Source organism: Tribolium castaneum, chromosome 4 (assembly GCF_031307605.1).
Source record: "Tribolium castaneum strain GA2 chromosome 4, icTriCast1.1, whole genome shotgun sequence".
Taxonomy (NCBI): Eukaryota; Metazoa; Arthropoda; class Insecta; order Coleoptera; family Tenebrionidae; genus Tribolium; species Tribolium castaneum.
This window is the reverse complement of record NC_087397.1, coordinates 12,394,623-12,413,297: the sequence shown is the minus strand read 5'-3', so window position 1 is coordinate 12,413,297 and position 18,675 is coordinate 12,394,623. Positions and strand designations below refer to the sequence as shown.

The 18,675-nt window shown below is 32.5% G+C and overlaps 1 protein-coding gene across 1 annotated transcript in view; it reads left to right on the top strand.

Moving 5' to 3' along the window:
- The window catches only part of P5CS (Delta[1]-pyrroline-5-carboxylate synthase), a 29,377-nt gene extending 13,539 nt beyond the window's left edge, over positions 1 to 15,838 (top strand). The window contains exons 5-7 of the mRNA XM_015982468.2: positions 4,039 to 4,538; positions 9,160 to 9,664; positions 15,483 to 15,838. Of these exons, the coding sequence (XP_015837954.1) occupies positions 4,039 to 4,538; positions 9,160 to 9,664; positions 15,483 to 15,745 (1,268 nt within the window). The 3' untranslated portion in view covers positions 15,746 to 15,838. The remainder of the gene's footprint in view (positions 1 to 4,038; positions 4,539 to 9,159; positions 9,665 to 15,482) is intronic.
- The last annotated feature ends 2,837 nt before the right edge of the window (positions 15,839 to 18,675 follow it).

Sequence of the window (18,675 nt, the reverse complement as noted above, 5' to 3'; positions counted from 1 at the left end):
GAAGTCTGAAAGCCTAAATTTTTTGTGTTAAATGTAAAAATGTCTATTACAGTTGACGAGTATATTTCCTAAAATATTAATTGTAACTCAGATTAGTAAACAGAAAGCCTTGAATGTAATTCACAATCGTAAAGTACTTTTCAGAAGACGTTAACTGAATATAATTCATATATTAAATTTTAAATCTTTTGGGGTCTAAAACTTATAATAACGAAACACCACAGAAAATATACAATAAAATATGTTTTTAATTATTATTACGTTTCTTTCTTTAGCTTACTAACAGTTTTATTTTAAATTGAAATAGAATATTAAGTGTCAAGAACGGTAAGGTGATTTTACCGATCGAATACAATTGTTTGGAGGAGGAGCGTAGCGTCTGAGATCGGCAATCCTTCACGTTCGTGATGCTTATGGCGTTTTTTGCACGATTCTTATTTTTTTTTAAAGATTTATTAAATAATGTCAAAATAATTGTCAAGACACCAGATTATGGTTACCGGTTGCTAAGTCCAAGGCGTCGACAAAATTACTTACCGACGCCTAATTTGCTTACCGACGCCTTTCGGCGTAGCAACTAGTAAACACCACGTACTGTCTTGGAAACAGGAGTAGTAAACAATCAAATGGAGCTCAGTCGTGCAAAAAGTATTTAACATGGGTGGTGTTACCCTTACTTTTTGATAAACCTCCGAGCTGAACTACTAAATTAAACCGAAAATGATTTAATTTAGCTTACTTTGCTTTAGAAATCCGCTGTATAAACATTTTTTAAAACATCTTTGGTCAGCGGTGTTATTAAACGGTTTTTTGGGAGATTACGCTAGACAAGAAAGAAGACGCGCCGAGTTAAGCCTAGCACTAAATAATTCTTCACAGTGTTTAGTCTAAATATTTTGCAAAATTTCGCTGATGATAAAGCGTAAAAATAACTAACATAAACCTAAACACAATTTTTATGGCCAAAACAAAACTTTTTTGACTTATTTCGCGCGATATTTTGCAGATCATGCCAAAGCTTTATTTAGCTCGTTTTTGCAGAAATTTCTTAAAAAGCAAGCCAAAAAATAATAAAATTTGGTGGAAAAATGTGTATTATTTTCATATTTTTCACGCAAGTAAAGAGGTGATTAAAGTTGTATTCTCAGTTTCTTGTGGGAAACAGTGCAAACACCAATTAAATTTACTAATCGTATAAAACATTCTTTTTCTTTTTGTAAAATAAATAACAAAACTGTGTGACTTCTGCGTTTTTCAAATTTTTAAACATGTTTTTAAGATAAAAACCACGCTTTTTTAGAAAGATCTTGCTGAAAATACGTGAAAATTCAACTATTTCAATCAGATTTTAATCATCAAAGAAAGCAGAAAAATTAAATTAAATCGAAATTGATTTAATTTACTTATTGTGCTTGATTTTGTTTGTTTTTAACAAGTATCTAATTTACTGTACATAAGTTTTTCAAAATAAATTTTAATCCAAAGTTTTTGTCGAAATTTCGTTAAAGAAAAAAGAAGACACTCCAAGTTAAGTTTACCACTAAATAATTCTTGTTGTTTTGAGTGTTTTAGCACTTTTTTCAGTTAGAACTCAAAAGCCTAATTATTTTGCACAATTTCGATAATCATATTTATTATTAACTTCACCAAGACTGGCTGAAAAATCATGAAATTTTATTAAAATTGTGCATATGGTGATATGGTGCATTTGAACCTTATTTTGATTTCTTTCACTTGCTGTGTTATTTTTATATTTTTCAAGCAAATAAAGACGTGTTTAAAGTTGTATTCTCAGTTTCTTTTAAAAAACAGAGCAAAAAGTCACTAAATTTATTCGAATAAAACATTCTTTTTCTTTTTCTCAAAGTTTTGATACGGTTTTCAGCCAACAAAGACATTATCTCTCAAAATTTTGTTAAAACAAACCGGTTTTTTAACACGTTAGACCTAAAGCTGAAATTCTGCGTTTTAAATATTTTTTTTAATTTCGCTGAAAGTAAGTAAACATTAGAACATTATTTGAACATCATTTCAACCAGTTTTCAACTAGAACTTTTTACAACAATAAATTTATGTGAAATTATTTCTGTCTGTCTAAAAAAGTTTTAGAGCTAAAATCTCAAGTCTTTTTTCTAGGATTTTGTCAGAAGAGACCGAAAAATCGTGAATTTATATCCAAAATTATATTATTTTTACCTTTTTTTGAGCAAGTGTTTTAGCCAGAAACACAATAATGTCGCAAACTTTTGTTAAAAGCACCGAAAGTCACTCAATTATACTTGCTTGCATGTTATTTTAGTTTTATTGATGTAAAAACTAAGCTTTTTTGAAAAAATTGGATGAAGTAACACCGAATTAGATTAAAATTGATATTAATCATATTCTTATTTGAATTAATTTATGTCGCTTCTGAATTTAAAACTCATTCACAATCTTTTCAAAACACGTCTCAAAATCATAAAAATAAAATGAAACATGTTACTTTGTCTGTTTCGCGCGATTTCGTTTGCTTTATATTGAAAATTTTAGGATGAATTCGGGGACGCGGGTGACCCAGGCTCTGATCTAAAAATAGCAAAACAAAAAATCAAAAAATTATCAAACACCACATAATGTCTAGATTCTTTACTAATAAAACCCAAGAATTGTTGCTTTATGCAAAAGGCGCAGCTGCTATATTTTCCGCAACACAAATTCAGCATAAGAGAACACCTTTTCCTTGAAAAAATATTTAAATTACACAATTTAAACAAGGAACCGAAGATTACTTTTTGCCGTAGCGATAACTGAAAATTAAAACAGTGTCTCTTCTGTTTTCTTATTTGACTCATATTTTACAAGTCAGTTTTATTTTCAAAAATTTTGTTGAATTGATTCTGTGGATTAATTTGTATTAGATTGTGAAACAAAACTAGAATAAAAATATGTTATTTCAACGAAAATTTTGCTTGTTTCACGAAATAAAGACAAAGAGGTATTTTTTCTAATAAAACCGAGGTCGGAATAAATTCGCTGATTTCCTGTCGACATTTAAGAATCGCCGAAATCACCAAAGCGTAAACGCAATGAAGCGTCTCGTCCTGACATGGACTTAACAAAATTATTACGTCCAAAATAAGCAAAAAGTTTCATACGAGAAAAACGTCAGCTAGAAAGAATGGAATTTCCGTCTTTTCCCGGCCGAAAAATAGGCTCAGGCGGTTTCTTTCATCTCTCAATATTTTATTGTCTGTAATTTTGATTGGATCGAGCCTGGATTTTGATCTCTTTATTGTTTTCCTTACACGAGAAAAACCCCAGTTGGAAATAATTTCGTTCGCGACGCAACATTAAATAAATAAATCGTTAGTCGCAAACTCTTGATGCTTTGATTAAAAACAGTTTTTTTCATTCATTTGCACGTCTAGACGAGTTGAAAACTTGGGGCGTTTGCTGAAAAATTGCTTACACGTGATCGATAATCCAAACATGTTTCAAACTAAATGAAGGATTACTTCTGAACAATATCCACAAAAGTACTAAGCATTTTCGCATTCGGAAACTTGCAAAACCGTAAAAGCACAGTTTTGGTATTGTTAAAACCTCAAACTGAAACACTTTGCCTTAATTTACTCTTAAGAGCTTAGTGATTTTGTTGGCTTAATTCACGTAAATACGTTTACTAGTCCATAAAATGCACTTGCAATTTACTACAAAGCTGCTCTAAACGTTTCGTACTCCAAATGGACCTGGGATAATTAGATATGCTGATATTAGCGTGTTAGATTAAACTTAACATCGTTTAATCTATAAGCTGGAGGAGCTAGCAACCGGGACACTCTTGGCTAGATTGCATCGTTATTTCTCATTGTTATTAGTGTTTTTTATTCAACTACGAATATCAACGTCGAAGTTATTAAATAAAAAGACTTGATTTTGTTTCATGTAATAGAACACAGATTAAAATAAAATGTAGTTTAAGAAAAAACGGGTACTCGTGTGTGTTCCAATTATCTGGCAGTTTATCGAATCCGGAGCTAATTTTCTGTTCTAATCCAGCCCGCGCCGGCGGAAGGGAGCTGCAGAACTTAACCCCCGATCAGCGGGCCTCTTGTGTTCACACTCTGGCCGATCTCCTCGTCTCGAAGCAATCGGAAATCCTGGACGCCAACGCGAAAGATTTATCCGAAGCGACGAAATCCGGTTTAGCGAAACCGCTTCTTTCCCGTTTGTCGCTCACGCCCGCCAAACTGCGCAACTTGTCGGTGGGTCTGAAACAGATCGCTGATTCCAGCCACCAGAACGTGGGTCGCGTCCTCAGGAGGACCAAACTGGCCGATGGTCTAGACCTCACGCAGATCACCGTTCCCATTGGAGTCCTGCTTGTCATCTTCGAGTCGCGACCGGACTCTTTGCCCCAAGTGGCCGCCTTGGCCATCGCGTCCGCCAATGGATTGTTGCTCAAAGGTGGAAAGGAAGCGGCCCACAGCAATAAGGCCCTCATGGAACTCGTTAAGGAAGCGCTCGGGACGGTTGGGGCCACCAATGCAATTTCTCTCGTAAGTTTATTACACGACTGCTTAAAAATTAGACAAGTTTCCACTACGGCGGGACGTGACTGTATTTATCATCGGAAAGAGCATTTCACGCTGGAGGAAAGCTAGACGGGTTTCGAAAGGAAAAAATTCCAAATTTTTATTTCAAAATACGATAATTTAGGTTAAAATGCTCAAAGATAAACAAATTTCGAGAAATCGTCGTTTAAAAATCTAGGCCTAGTCACTAGAATTTTAAAAAAAGATTTTTTTAAAATTCCATTAAAATTTATTTGCCTACATAAACGGTTGTGGTCTAGGACTTTTAGTTTACATTTCGAGTTATGAATCAATGAAAACGTAATAATGCTCTATAACCGGAACCATTGCTCGGAGCGGCTCCGGGTAAAAACCCGAGTTGGAATCTAAAGCGCTTTCCGATGTTTTTAATTTTTTTCCCTAAGTTTACGAGAAAAACGCAAAAAACTAACGGAAATTTTCACTTTTCCGAACACCGACAAGGGCGAAACTGTTGTAACTATAGCAATACCGATATACTGGCGTAAAAAACAAGAAAAGTTTCAGAGCGATATCTCGTAAAGAGCACATCAACATCAAAATCACACAAATGCGATGGGTTTCAAGCGTTTTGGAAATTTTCTCAATTACAGTAAAACTATTCGAGAAAGTGAAACTATTTTAACGTGGGCCTATGTAAAATGATTCGGGGAATCAAATGGTGGTGAACAACTATCAACATATTTAAATTTTATCTATTTTTGATTTTTTGCAATTTTGTCGAAAAGTATAGAACAATGACTTATTTAAAAAAGTTAGATAATTAAAAGAGCTTCTTATGGATAGTAAACATAATGGAGTCACGTCTAATAGTTCTAGACTTATTGTCCTATAAATTCTCTCAATACAGGAAATCAAATCTTTTAAAAATCGGCCCTATTGTTGTTTTTATTGCAGTTTTTAAGGGTTCTAGAAGATCTAAAAGGCATAAGATGTCCATATAACTTTGTTGCAGGGAGTTACATTTTTTTTACTTTTCTGAAAGTAGTGGAATGACCACTACATTTTTAGACAACAATTTCCAAAATTTTAATCTTTTAAAAAACTGACATAATAAATAAAATTATTTGTAACAAATCGTTTTGCTCATGGACATTTAACTTTCGACTTAATAAAAATATAAAAATGCTTCTGTGAAATTACTAGGACTTTCTTCGGGGGTGAGTATATGCTAATCGTTATTTTTATTTTAAGTATTTTTGGTCAATTGTAGAAAAAACGATTTTTTACTATATCTCAAAAAGTAATAGTCGCACCTAAGATTGCGTCTGCTTTTAAATACTCTGTATTTTTCTTATAAATGTGATTATTTTCAAACTTTTTCTACCTTTCCCTATACAGTAAAACCTCTCAACAACGAACACCGGTACCGGTGAATAATCTTTAATTGCCCGTTGTGGAAAGGTGTCCACTGTCCACTAATGAGAGGTGGGCATTTTTAATAGCCATTTGCACCGTTTTCCTTTTAATATTGGTTTACGTAAGCTGAGTTTAAAATTAAAGCCAAAATTTAAGATAAGAGTCTTACATCACATCCATTCTGGCGTTTCTTACAAAAATCTAACTTTAAACCATTGAAGCTTATGTTAATTTGACAACCATTGCATTAATTTAGAAATTTCATACTTGTGAAGGCGTACTATGTCATTAGTGTCGCGACTTAGTTTAAATTTTCACCAATTTGAATACTTTAAACTTGGATTATCTAAGAAAAACGCTTTTGGTTTGTGTTTTCGATTTGCCTTGTGACTATTTTACGATTATTAAGTCTTTGAAGTTTTTATTTGGCAATGGATATGAAGCAGAAAACAACAAAATTTCGAGAAAGCTCTTCTACTTTCACAACAATTTAGGTGAGCACAGTGCTTTTACAAATAAAAAAAAACAATGATACAACTCTTGTTAAAAGAAATGCTGCATGGCAAGATGTGTTGTAGAAGTGTAATGCCAATAGTCCAATTAATGTGTGCCTGCTTCATCGATCAAGAGTTTTTTTTAAAATAACGTTTTAAATACTCGTAAGGCATGAAGAACAATAGTTCAAGATGCTGAATATAACCACTTAAACAATAGCATTTTTATTGTGTTTTCTAGTTTACCTTTCAACAATTATAAATTACTAAAATAAGTATTAATGAAATTATTTCTTTGATTTAAATGAAAAAAATGAATGTTAATTACTTGCAATGGTGAAATTCTTCTTTCTTCTGTAATTCAAACTGATCTGCTCGTATATCTGGTATATTTTCTGGTGGTGGTGGCGCAAACTCCCCATGTTGTATACAAAAGTTGTGCAAGACGTTGTCCGAAAATTCATATTTTACTTTACCTACACTTTACACTTTACTTTTCTCCACTTCTCGCGTTTTTGCTTTTCGAAAGTTTAGCCTTGAGGTTATAAATGAGAAAAAAATGCGTTCAAATTTGAAGCCAAAATTAAACTATATCCTGCTTTGCTTTAAATTTAAGCGTACTTAAATTGTTTTATACACACCGTGCAACAGAATTTCCTTTAATCTAACATGCTTAAAATTTAAGCAAGCTAAATAACGTCGTTACAAACGGCTATAAATAAATAATTTTAAGCATCATTCCATAAACTGTCCACCAAACATATTCAAATTTAAAACAACAACAAAAATATATTTTAGAAAAAAGTGTTTTACTCGTACGCAGAATTTTTGAATAAGTGAAGTATGTATGTTACATGAATTAAATATGTTTTCTATAGCTTTAGGTGTATTTAATTTTTTCAGTTTTTCGAAAGTAAAATTAGAATTAATTAAAAAAATAAACAGATTTTTTACCTAAAATCTTCAATTTTTGTTTGGCTGTTTTCAACAAATTTATAATAATTTTTTGCACATAATTTCAGCTATTTTTTTAAAAAGTTCAAAATATTTAGACAGCTTGAGTTTTCTTTGGTTCCAAGACAACTTTTCCCTTTATTACAATCGTCTTCACTAATCTTTTTATTACGTTTTTCTCAAAAAAAATCATACACTCATCGATATTTAATTCTGGATTTACGTTCCTACAAAAATATCCGTGGTGAAAAGGTGTCCATTGAGGGAGGTTTTACTATAATTATAAAATTAAATTATTAACAATAATAATATCAATAAAATAAAAAATATTAAAATATTAACTAATCGAAATTTTATGATTTGTAGTGTACGTTATTCTAAAAGAACGAAGCAACATTTAAGCTCCGCTACGTAGATGACTCAAGAAATAAAAAAAATTAAGCTACTTATCTAGTAATAATTAATTGGTTTTAATTATAAAGAATTGTATAAAACTCACAGGCAGAGAAAAAAATATAAAAGCAATATAAGAGCAAACTCTGAGTTCTGTGCGCTTATCATTCGGTATTAGTATTATTAGATTATTAGTACTTACCCTTTGTAACACTATAATTTCAGAGAAAAATTAAAAAAAATCAAATGTAAAAACTAGTTTGACTAGTAAAATTTCAGTTATAAACCGTAAAATTCGCTACAACTAACCATTTTAGTTTTATTTTTCGAGTTAGGTTTTTTTTGTGAAAAACTAAACGTGTCTTTGGAACCATAAGCCATTGCCCTGAATTGTTTCGGGTTTTTACTAGGAGACAGATAAATCTAAAGCACTTTCCGAACTTGTTTAATTTTCATCTAAGTCATAGGTTACAGTTTACGCAAAAACACAAATAACTATATAATTGATAATTTCACTTTTCAAACGCCGATTACGGCGAAACTAATAAACCTAGGACAAAAACTGTTAGTCCATCGTAAAGAGCACATCAAAATTTATTAGGTAAAATTTAATCGATTTAGAAACATCTTTAAAATCGACTATTTCTAACAACAGGTAACAAACTTATTGGAGTTACGGCTAATAATTCCGGATAACTGTTGCTGTTATCGAAAATTGAGCAAAATCGCGACAAAAATTGGGTATTGAATCATTATGAGGTTGGTCTAGTTGGCGTTTTACAAACTTTTAATTGTCAAGTTGCTCAAGAACAAAACATTTTTTTCGTCCACTAAAACAATCTCAAAAATGGTTAATTTTGATGAGGCAGGATAATATTCTCTACAAGTAGTTTAAAATTTGTAGGTAATTTAGAAATCAACAAAATGGAGCTCAAAATGCGTACTAAATTTAATTAAAATGCGAATAACTACCGTATCTCTCGAGGTTGGTTGTCTGGAATTATTTCAAGTCAGTAATAACTGCAATAAAACGTATCATATCTCTAAGGAGGTTTGAAATAGTTGAATGTGCACGTGTAGCCTTCAAGGGATCCATAACGAGGGCCAAGTTTATTACAGTTTTAAAAATAAATCGCGTTAATTCGTGTTAGTCCGAAATAGTAAATTACATTTGGGGTCAATCCGCCGTAGAACAACGCATCTTCGTCACTTTGACAGTTGGAAAGGATGTGAAAAGTAACCGAGACACGCGTGACCCTTAGGACGCCCCGGAATTGGCTTGATTTAAAAGTATTCTCCGAGTGGCAACTTGTGCCTCTCCAACCCTTTTAATTGTCCTCCGAGGGTGCAATTTGACCTTGTTCCAGGTCTCCACTCGGGAAGAAATCGGCGATTTACTGTCGATGGAGCAACACATCGATCTCATCATCCCTCGCGGTTCGAGCGAATTAGTTCGAAGCATTCAATCGCAAAGTCAACATATCCCAGTGTTGGGCCATGCCGAAGGCATATGTCATGTGTACGTCGACAAAGACGCTGATTTGAGCAAGGCTTTGAAGATTATTAGAGACGCGAAATGCGATTATCCGGCGGCATGCAACGCGATGGAAACTCTCCTCATCCATGAAGATCTGATGCAAGGAGACTTCTTTTCCGACATTTGCAATATGTTGAAACACGAAGGAGTCAAAATCAATGCAGGCCCCGTTCTCAACAAGCTCCTCACCTTCGGCCCACCTCTTGCCAAGACGATGAAGCACGAGTATGGGGCTTTGGAGTGCTGCATTGAAGTCGTCAAAAGCATGGACGAAGCGGTCAACCACATCCACACCTATGGAAGTGGACACACCGAAGTCATTGTCACCGAAAATTGTAAGTTTTTTGCAAAAGAAAAACGCATTTATACAGGGTGGCCCAGGTCAGCTCCCGTCTGATAAGTAAAGTTGGAAGAATATTTGAGATAATACATAGTGTCCCGAAAATAGTATAACGTCCACATAATACTTTTTAATGGCATGCTATTATTTTTTTGTGCTCATTAGGATTCCTTTTTAGCTTCTTACACGTCCCTATTTTTCTTTTCAAATCGGTTCAGGGATTACTGAAAAAAATTGGTTTTACACCTTTAGTTTTAAAAATTAATAGAAGCAACGTTTTTTGATGACACTTTTACTAGGTACGTGTTACAAAAGGTCTAACAGACTTATTAATTAAGTTTGATTGATCTGAATTTACTACAGGAGGTTTACAATTTTCTTCCAAACTTTTTAAAATTTAGAGCCTTATTTTTCTTATTTCAAATAGCAACTCCTGTTTATTTTTATACCATTCGATAGGGAATGTTATACTCGAAAGTAAAAGTTTTTGGAAATTGCAGATTCTGAAAGTAGACACAAATAATGTCTAATAATGTCGGTCTGAGTTTTTTAAATCGGTACTTTTTTAGTAATAATAGAAAATTCGCACTGTGACGTAAGCAATGTCTCGACTAATAATTCGGAAGTAAAGTTACCGTTGGGGGCGCCACTGAGCTAGGTCGAAAACAGTAACCATAAATGGCGGGAAAATGTTTATTCGGATATTTTGAGCGTTGTACGAATTTTGAGGCTTCTCAATTATTACATTGCTAATGCGGAATGACTATTGTATCTTTGGTGGAAGAAACGAATGTTGACGAATTAGAGATGACGAGGAAAACACGAATAACGAATGACCGTTTGGTTCACTTTCTTTATTGGAAAATTATTACAAAGACATTGAAAAGCCTACCTTTTGGCATAATTTACATTTAAGTGTATTAGCAGTTGTTAATCTTAATTGTAGTTTTGTTGATTTATCGAAATATTTCATGATTTTATCAGTAGAAAAATTCTAACCTAAAATTCACAAACTTCACTAATTTATTGGTTTCTTTAGCCCAACTTTGTGTTCGCTGTGATCCATTACTATAGTCTTTAATTAAACAACTGTTTGATAACACTTTGTAATGAAAATTTAAATGTTTTTCACTTTTTATCCACTTTCAAATCCCAACAACAAACACTTTATACCACGAAAAACCGCAGAACCAAAGTCAGAGCTAGTATTTACCACCACGTACTTTTAAAGTGATTCTCTCCAATGTAAGCAATTAACACTATACACGCAAAATTGTTAAACAATTTATTTGATGTCAATTAAATGTGGAATTACGAAAATTTCGTTACTGTTTTCGACATTGTTCAAAAGTCATCACCAGAGGGCGTCTAGTTAATTTTATTTCCGAATTCGTCAGTTTTTCGCTGCATACAATTAACGCTACGACCTACGTTTGGGTTAGTAAATGTCAAATACAAATGTCAAAACCGTGCGTTGTCGATTGTGACTGTGTTGTGTGCTAATATTTTGCAGGAATTTGTGTTTTGGTAAAATGTCTGCTCCTGCAGCACATCTGAAGTCGTATATAAAACAACAGAGGCAGAAATTAAGAAAAAACGTACGTCTTTCAAGCTATCTTTGTTGGCCCAGTTTTCTATCTCAAGTTCTGTGACTGGCTGATTCAAAAAGGAACATTGCTGACGACAGGCCAGGAATTTTCACCTTTTCAATTATTTTTCTCCAAAACGGTTGAGCTTTGGTTAAAATAAAAAAATATGGGTCGCCTATTTTGTTGTTGGCTATCCGTGTAAAAATTTTCATTTTTTAGTATAACACTCCATTAGAAAATGAACGTTTTTTCTTATTACAACTCTAACGAATATCTTAACACATTCCGAGTTATTTGATAAAAACTTATTCTGTCAATGACAAATGACTTTAATGATTGAAAGTCGAACATGGTTAAAGTTTTTGGCAAAAATAACTGCGAATCTTAAAAACCTTTTAAGATGGATTTATAAAATAATCTAAAGAAAAATCCAAATCTCATATCTACAGCGTGATTCTTAAATAGACCGACAAAATTCTACCCATCGTAGTATCAAATGAGTACATGCTGGGAAAAATAGCAAAAAATTCCTTGTGTAACCTTTTTCGCAATATTTTTTTAAATGTTATACAAGCTGTTCGTGGATTGCGCTCACAAATTTTAACCACTAAAAGAAAAATTCTGTATCCAAAAAAATTTTTCACATTTTTCCTCCACGATTTTCACAAGCCGTTTAGTATGTCTCTCCTTATTAGGTGCAAGTAAAATATCAATGAAAATAAATTGCACTGAACGTGATAACTTTGGGATAACTTTGTGCACCAAAAAAATTATCAGGTGTTTAGACGTTCGGTTAGTCAGTCGCAATCCCGCTATCGAGTGAATTCATGTGTCTGTTTGAAATTATATCATTATGGCCAATTATTCAAACGCCAAATTGAGTGATCTGGTCTTAGTGCACGGGGTAGTGGAAATAATCCCGTTACACTCTTACCATCTCCAGCGGGTGCAGACTCTCCAGATTTAAATCCGTTATGGATTCACGTGAAACAACTAGTGTTCAAAATGAGTTCCAAGTAATACCGCCAACGAGCTGACCGTTTGTGTTATTATGCAAGCATCAACCGTATCACTTAAAAATCACGAGGGAATGTGTGCAAGACTGCAAGCTTTCTTACCCTGAAGGGTTCAAGCGTACATTGCGACTGAAGGGCAACATTTTGGGCAATTTTTATAATGGTATTACTGACCCACTAACATTGACACTGATAAGTTTTTTTGTCTTTACACTGTTTACGTTCAATAGTTTTTTTGTTTGAATGAATGGAAATATCGTATTTAGATATAGGCGGAGACGGGTTTTCAGCTTTAACTTATTTTGAATTTTAACTCAGAAACGACATCTTTTCGGCAAAAATTGGAGAGAGAAAAGTTGTTGCTTTTGACGAGGTCTATTAGATGTTAAATTTTGTGAGCGCAATCCACAAACAGTCTGTATTAGAGATAAAGCCTACGCCACTGATGTGTTCCTGTGGTAGAATTAGCATAGTTAATGGAAAGCTTCATAATCATTTGATGACAATGTACGTGTTTAATGCAACAATGATCACTACGTATTATCGATATTCATGATGAAAACACATATTTTTTCCAATACAACTAATTTAAACTCATGAGCGCCGTAACTGGCACGGATTAAAAGGTTTCTACCCCTACGAAATAAAGGCGTAGATATGGTACAGATCGTCTCTGCTTATCGTTGGAAAGTTGTGGTAAAACTTTGTCCGTTTATTTAAGAATCAGCCTAAAGAAACAGGTTTAGTAAAGAATCAGAAACGAATCATAAGAACAATTTAGAGAAGAGTCTATAAAACGTAACGCAACTTTGTGAACAAACAGTTAAGCTGTCTATCTTTCTTAATTATTTTCTATCACCACGGGTACAATTTACTAAATAGTGTGCAAGAATCAAAATGAAATCATAGATAAATTTTTAAATAAAGCAGTGTAAAACCTAAGAGAGTCTTTGGGGAATGGTTATATATTTATTTCATTTATCTTGTTTTTGCTATTAGGGTAAAATGCAATAAATAGAAGTATCAGTCTGTTTGCCTTTTTACTTTTTTATGCATGTAACCTAATATCGAATGTTTTTTACCGTGGAGAATCGTGGTGATTTTTACCAAGCTCATTTGAAAATATACTTACATATAACCAAAAATATTTTCCTGAAATGTGTCCTAAAGTAAAAATATCTACTCCAACTCAAATAATAACTGAGCTACAGAAGACGGCAGCTGGACCATTCTGTATACAAGTTGTTCCATCTAAACCACACATTAGAAATATTGAAAGATTTGGTAATGATATTTGTCTCAAAATTAGTGTACAGCCATAATTCGTTAGGCGCTGTTAAATGAAAATGTTTTCAACATGGTGGCACTTCTGGTTATACCGGAAATCACTATCAACTTTTTTATTTTAAATGGAAAATAGCACATTTTTTATACTTTTCTATAAAAAGTATAAAACTTTTATTTTTTATACTTTGCGCTCCCTTTGTTCTTATTTTAATAAAAAAAAACTTTTTTGTCGTCTAGGGAATTTTGTGTCAGTTGGTTACGGTAATAAATAATAAATAAAGAAGAAATTATGATTAAATCGATCGTACATTGTTCCACGCATTATCGATGAAACTCTTGAAATGTAAATATCCCTAAATTCATAAAGTACCATAACGTTTCCTGTTGATAGACGTTAATATAATAAACGTATTATAAATGCAAAGTACAGACTGATCCAGAAATACTGAGTCTGTTGGCAACACATTTGAAATTATTTGTGCCCGTAATTTGCAACATTGCAACCGAATTCAATCTTTCTTGACAATTATTTGACGTACAACCCTACAAGAATGTTAAATTGTTGTTAACTGGAAGCGTACTCCTTTGGTATCCTTAAAAATTTAAGTTCAGTGTTGCCAACAGACTCAGTATTTCTGGATCAGTCTGTATAAAAATAATGTATATTTTTTGTAAATACAATCTGTTAAGTTTTAGAGTGTAAGCTTTTTGTTTTTTACTGTGTTTTTTGATTTTTCTTGTTATTTCAAGAATATTTTCAATCAACATCAACTTTCACTATACCAAAATTTTGCCGTTTTTGAATTCAGGATTTTTTTAATTTTTGGATTTGCTCCTTTTACTTCAAAAATAGGTAATTTTGTTATTCTAAGAATTTTAGAAATCGTTTTTGGACAATCAAAAAAGAAAGTCTATATCTTTCTTTCAGTGTGTTCAAAATTGGGAAAAAGTCTACAAACTTCAAATTCTTAACGTTATTTTTGGACAATTTCAACAAGCTATAGGTCAGTTATTTCAAATGGAATGCCTCAATTTTTATTTCATTAGGCAGAAGAAAATTTAATTTTACAAGGATTTGTATGAGTATTCCCTATACCTATCTGTGACAATTTTCAAATTTTCAAGTTATGTTGGTTTTCTCTGACATTGCCGGGAATTCCTTACAGATATTTATGTACAGTTTGACAAAGAAACAATTCTCATTGCATAAACGTTCAGTTTTGTTCAAAATTTTGCTTTCCTTTCCTTTATAACAAAGTAAAATCAGTGAATTTAGATTTGAGAATCTTTCATTTGTAATATTTTACTCACGTTTCCATGGCAACCTTTGCGAAATGAATTTTTCAATGCTAACCAAAAGTTCGTATAACTTGAAAATTGTTAAATATACAAGTATAGGGAATGTTAATACAGATCAGTCCAGAATTAAATTCTCTACCCTTTAGTGAAATAAATGGGTGTTTAAATTTCTGCAAATTATATCTTAAAAATTTAGGGTGTGCTAACTTTTTTTTAGAAACTTAAAAACACCGAAGAAAAGGTCTATTTTAAAGAAGCCAAAAAGGATTTCAACATTTTTAAAAACGCCAAAGTCAAAGATGCAAATCCAAAAATTTTCAAAAAACTCTAAACATTTCGAAAACAACCAAATGTAAATGTATAAAATAACTCGAATAATCAAAAATGTAGTAAAAAACATGGCTTTCTATTTAAAATAATAAAGTTGATAACGACTTCCGGTATAACCGGAAGTGCCGCCATGTTGAAAATATTTTCAAAGAACAGGAACTGATGGATTATGGTCGTATACAAATTTTCTGAGGGCAATCCTTATTAAAACTCCCAATACTTCAAGTGTGTGGTTTAGACGGAACTGTATAATGTATAATACTTAAACTGTATAATACTTAATAATTTTCAGCCGAGAGTGCTCGAAACTTCCAACGGCGCGTTGACAGCGCCTGTGTGTTCCACAACGCCAGTTCGCGATTTGCTGACGGTTTCCGGTTCGGTTTGGGGGCTGAGGTTGGCATCAGCACTGCCAGGATCCACGCTAGAGGTCCCGTAGGAGTCGAGGGACTTCTTACCACTAAATGGGTGCTCTCAGGGAATGGGCATGCCGCTGCTGATTTCGCCGAAGGGGGATCATGCACTTGGCTCCATGAAAGTCTTCCAGTCAATTAAATTTAATGTTTGTAATAATGTATATTTTTTGTAAATACAATCTGTTAAGTTTTAGAGTGTAAGCTTTTTGTAAAAATAAATTGTTGACAAAAATGCAGCTTTGTTGATTTAACAACGGCAAATGGAAACGTGTGCTAATTGTGAAAAATAGCACGCAAAAAGTTAACAACTCTGACGTTTTAATTAAAATACGGAAACAGAGTATTTTTCTATGTAACATTTCAAAGACAAATAATATTGTCAATTAATTAATTAATATTATTTCAATTATCGTTTCAATCTTTGCATAAAGGCACAAAAAAACTATCGCCAGGCATCATCAGGAAAAAATTACATTTGTTTGATGGAATTTGAAAACTGTTTTCTAAAACAACAAACAGCGACAATCGATAAATGAGCTTGTAAAGCAATAAAATCACTAAAAATATATACAGAGTGTCTCAAAAGTGGCGAATTCCGAGTTCAGAATGTCATAGAAAATCACATCAGTAGACCAAACAAAAGATTTGTAACTTCACCGCAAAGGTACACAGGTTTGATCACTCAGGCTAAAAGTTTCAGTGTTTATCGTTATTCATGGTGTTGATGATTCTGGAGAATATTAATGTAGAACAAACTCTTGAAAAATTTGCTTTATTTTGGAGTAAAAAAAACTTCAATTTGTTAATTTACCGTTCCATTTTTTGTTACACGAAATCAAAGCTGATTTTTTAATTATTTTACATTATTATTTTTTACATTCATTTACACCATACATGACAATAAACACAGAATTTTTGCCTGCGTTTGAAAAAAACTCAAGTCAAAGTGCACCTTTAAACCATTGTATCTTTGTGGGGAAGCTCCAAGTCTTTATTTTTTTGTATGTTTGGACTAGTGAAATAATCTGTCCAAAGCTTTAACCTCCGCAATTTTGATATACCCTGTATATTTCAGTCCAGAGTGGAAATTGATAAAGCTTAATAAATAGACTTGCATTTTTAAAAACCTTCAATTGTGAACATCTTGTTTATTAGAGTTTTACAATTATTTTCCAAAAAAATTCAAATAGGGTAATTCCGGAAGAGATGAAACACCACCTGAGATGGACCACTACAGTAATTTTGTTCACGAAAAGTAGATGGCTGTTTTAGCTGGTTTATTTACTGCTCTTGTTTGCACGACTTATGATTCTGAAGTGTTGTTTTAGACGACATAACTTTATATGTCTGCTTATAGACAGCAAATGTTGTTTTTGAAGTGGTTCATCGCACCCTTAAAATGGAATAGTTGGACCAGCGTTCTTGGGGTGAAATGGACAACGTTTATCTTCGGTAAATCGTTGTTTTACCTTCATAATTCAGTACTTTTTCCAAAAAGCCGACAAAATAAATATAAATGTAAGTTGAAAACTAATACCGGGCAAAAAGCTAAATATTAATACTTACTCTATTCCGGTAAAAAACAAAGCGGTAAAAGTTAAGAAACCAGGTCGTATACTAGCAGAAGTTTTAACTTCACTAGAACACATGCAAAACAGAAAAATGTTTATTGAAAAGAAAAGTCGAAAAGAAAATCAAACACAAAAAAAGTAAAGCAATTGACCTTTAAAAAAAGTATAAAAACAGTTGGCAAAGACAAACACAACACAACTTCAGGTTGTCGAAACGACCACAACCTCTTCTGTGACGACAGTGACTCTATCAATTCCTGAAGTGATATAACTATTGTTATATGCAAGAAGAATCATGCGAAAACTACAAAACGTAATTACTGGTTAAATTATACATAAAATATTCCGAATCTTGTGAAAAATGTGCCAAAAAAGATAACATCTAAATGTTGCTTTATTAGCTTGTCTGACAATTAGATTTTTAGGGTAGGAATCTTTTGTGGTCTAACTCACCCTGTATGTTTTAACTGATTCGGTCTTGAGATTCATCTCACCGGTATAGTTTGGGTGAGTTGAACTCAAAGTTGCAAATAATGTTTTATTTTTTTTTCTCAGAATGCATATTATGTTACTAGAATTTTATTTATGTTTTGTTATATTTTAACTGTTGTTCTTTAGATTTGCATCATCAACCGTTCTAATAAAGGTTTTTTGGAATTTGTATTGGCATTGTTAAAAAGGTGGTCCATCTCTCCCGGATTTACCCTAGTTTTCCCTTCAATATCTGAACGTTTATGTTTAACTTTCAGCCACAGAGTGAAAATATTATTTGTACTACCGTCTAAGCCCAAGCGTTTTTAATTTGACCATATGTATACCTAACTTTTATCAAGGTTTCTGGAATGGTATTGCTAAATAGTGCAGCTCTTTGTTGCTCTTTAATTTTTACCTACCTATTCTATTATTACTGAAAAGCTAGCACCTTTTTTCTAGGACTTCATTATTTAAAGATCTTAGTTTTTCAAAAGTGTGTAAGTACTTTATTAGTCAATTCTAAAATTATTGTTTGTGATCTAGCGAAGAAATCACGTTACATTTATGCTTGTGTATAGGCAACCAACAATGCATCGTCCTCTTAACTAAATACAGATTTCTGTTTTATTATAAACTTTTTTAGTTTACCATTAAAAATTTTGAACAAAAATCAAAGGTTCAGTAACAAAAAAATACAATTTTTTTAAGTACATTTTTTACTGGTTTTTTTAAAACGCAATAATAAACCGACTCGTATGATTTTATTTAGGGTTTTAAGTTTTTTTAGATTGTCCTTGTCCTTATTTTTTAAGCTGATTAGTGAATTATTATTTTTTCAATTCATTATTGTTTAAGCTGTTGATGACCTCTGTTACTCTAAAGCATATTTACCAAAGTAGGAATCTTAAGCGTGTAGTTTGTTGCTAAAAACACTTATAGATGGCCCTAGTATTTACTTTTTCTCGTTATTCCCGAAAATAAAAAGAATTTGAATATTCTGGAGTCGAACACACACATTTAAGTA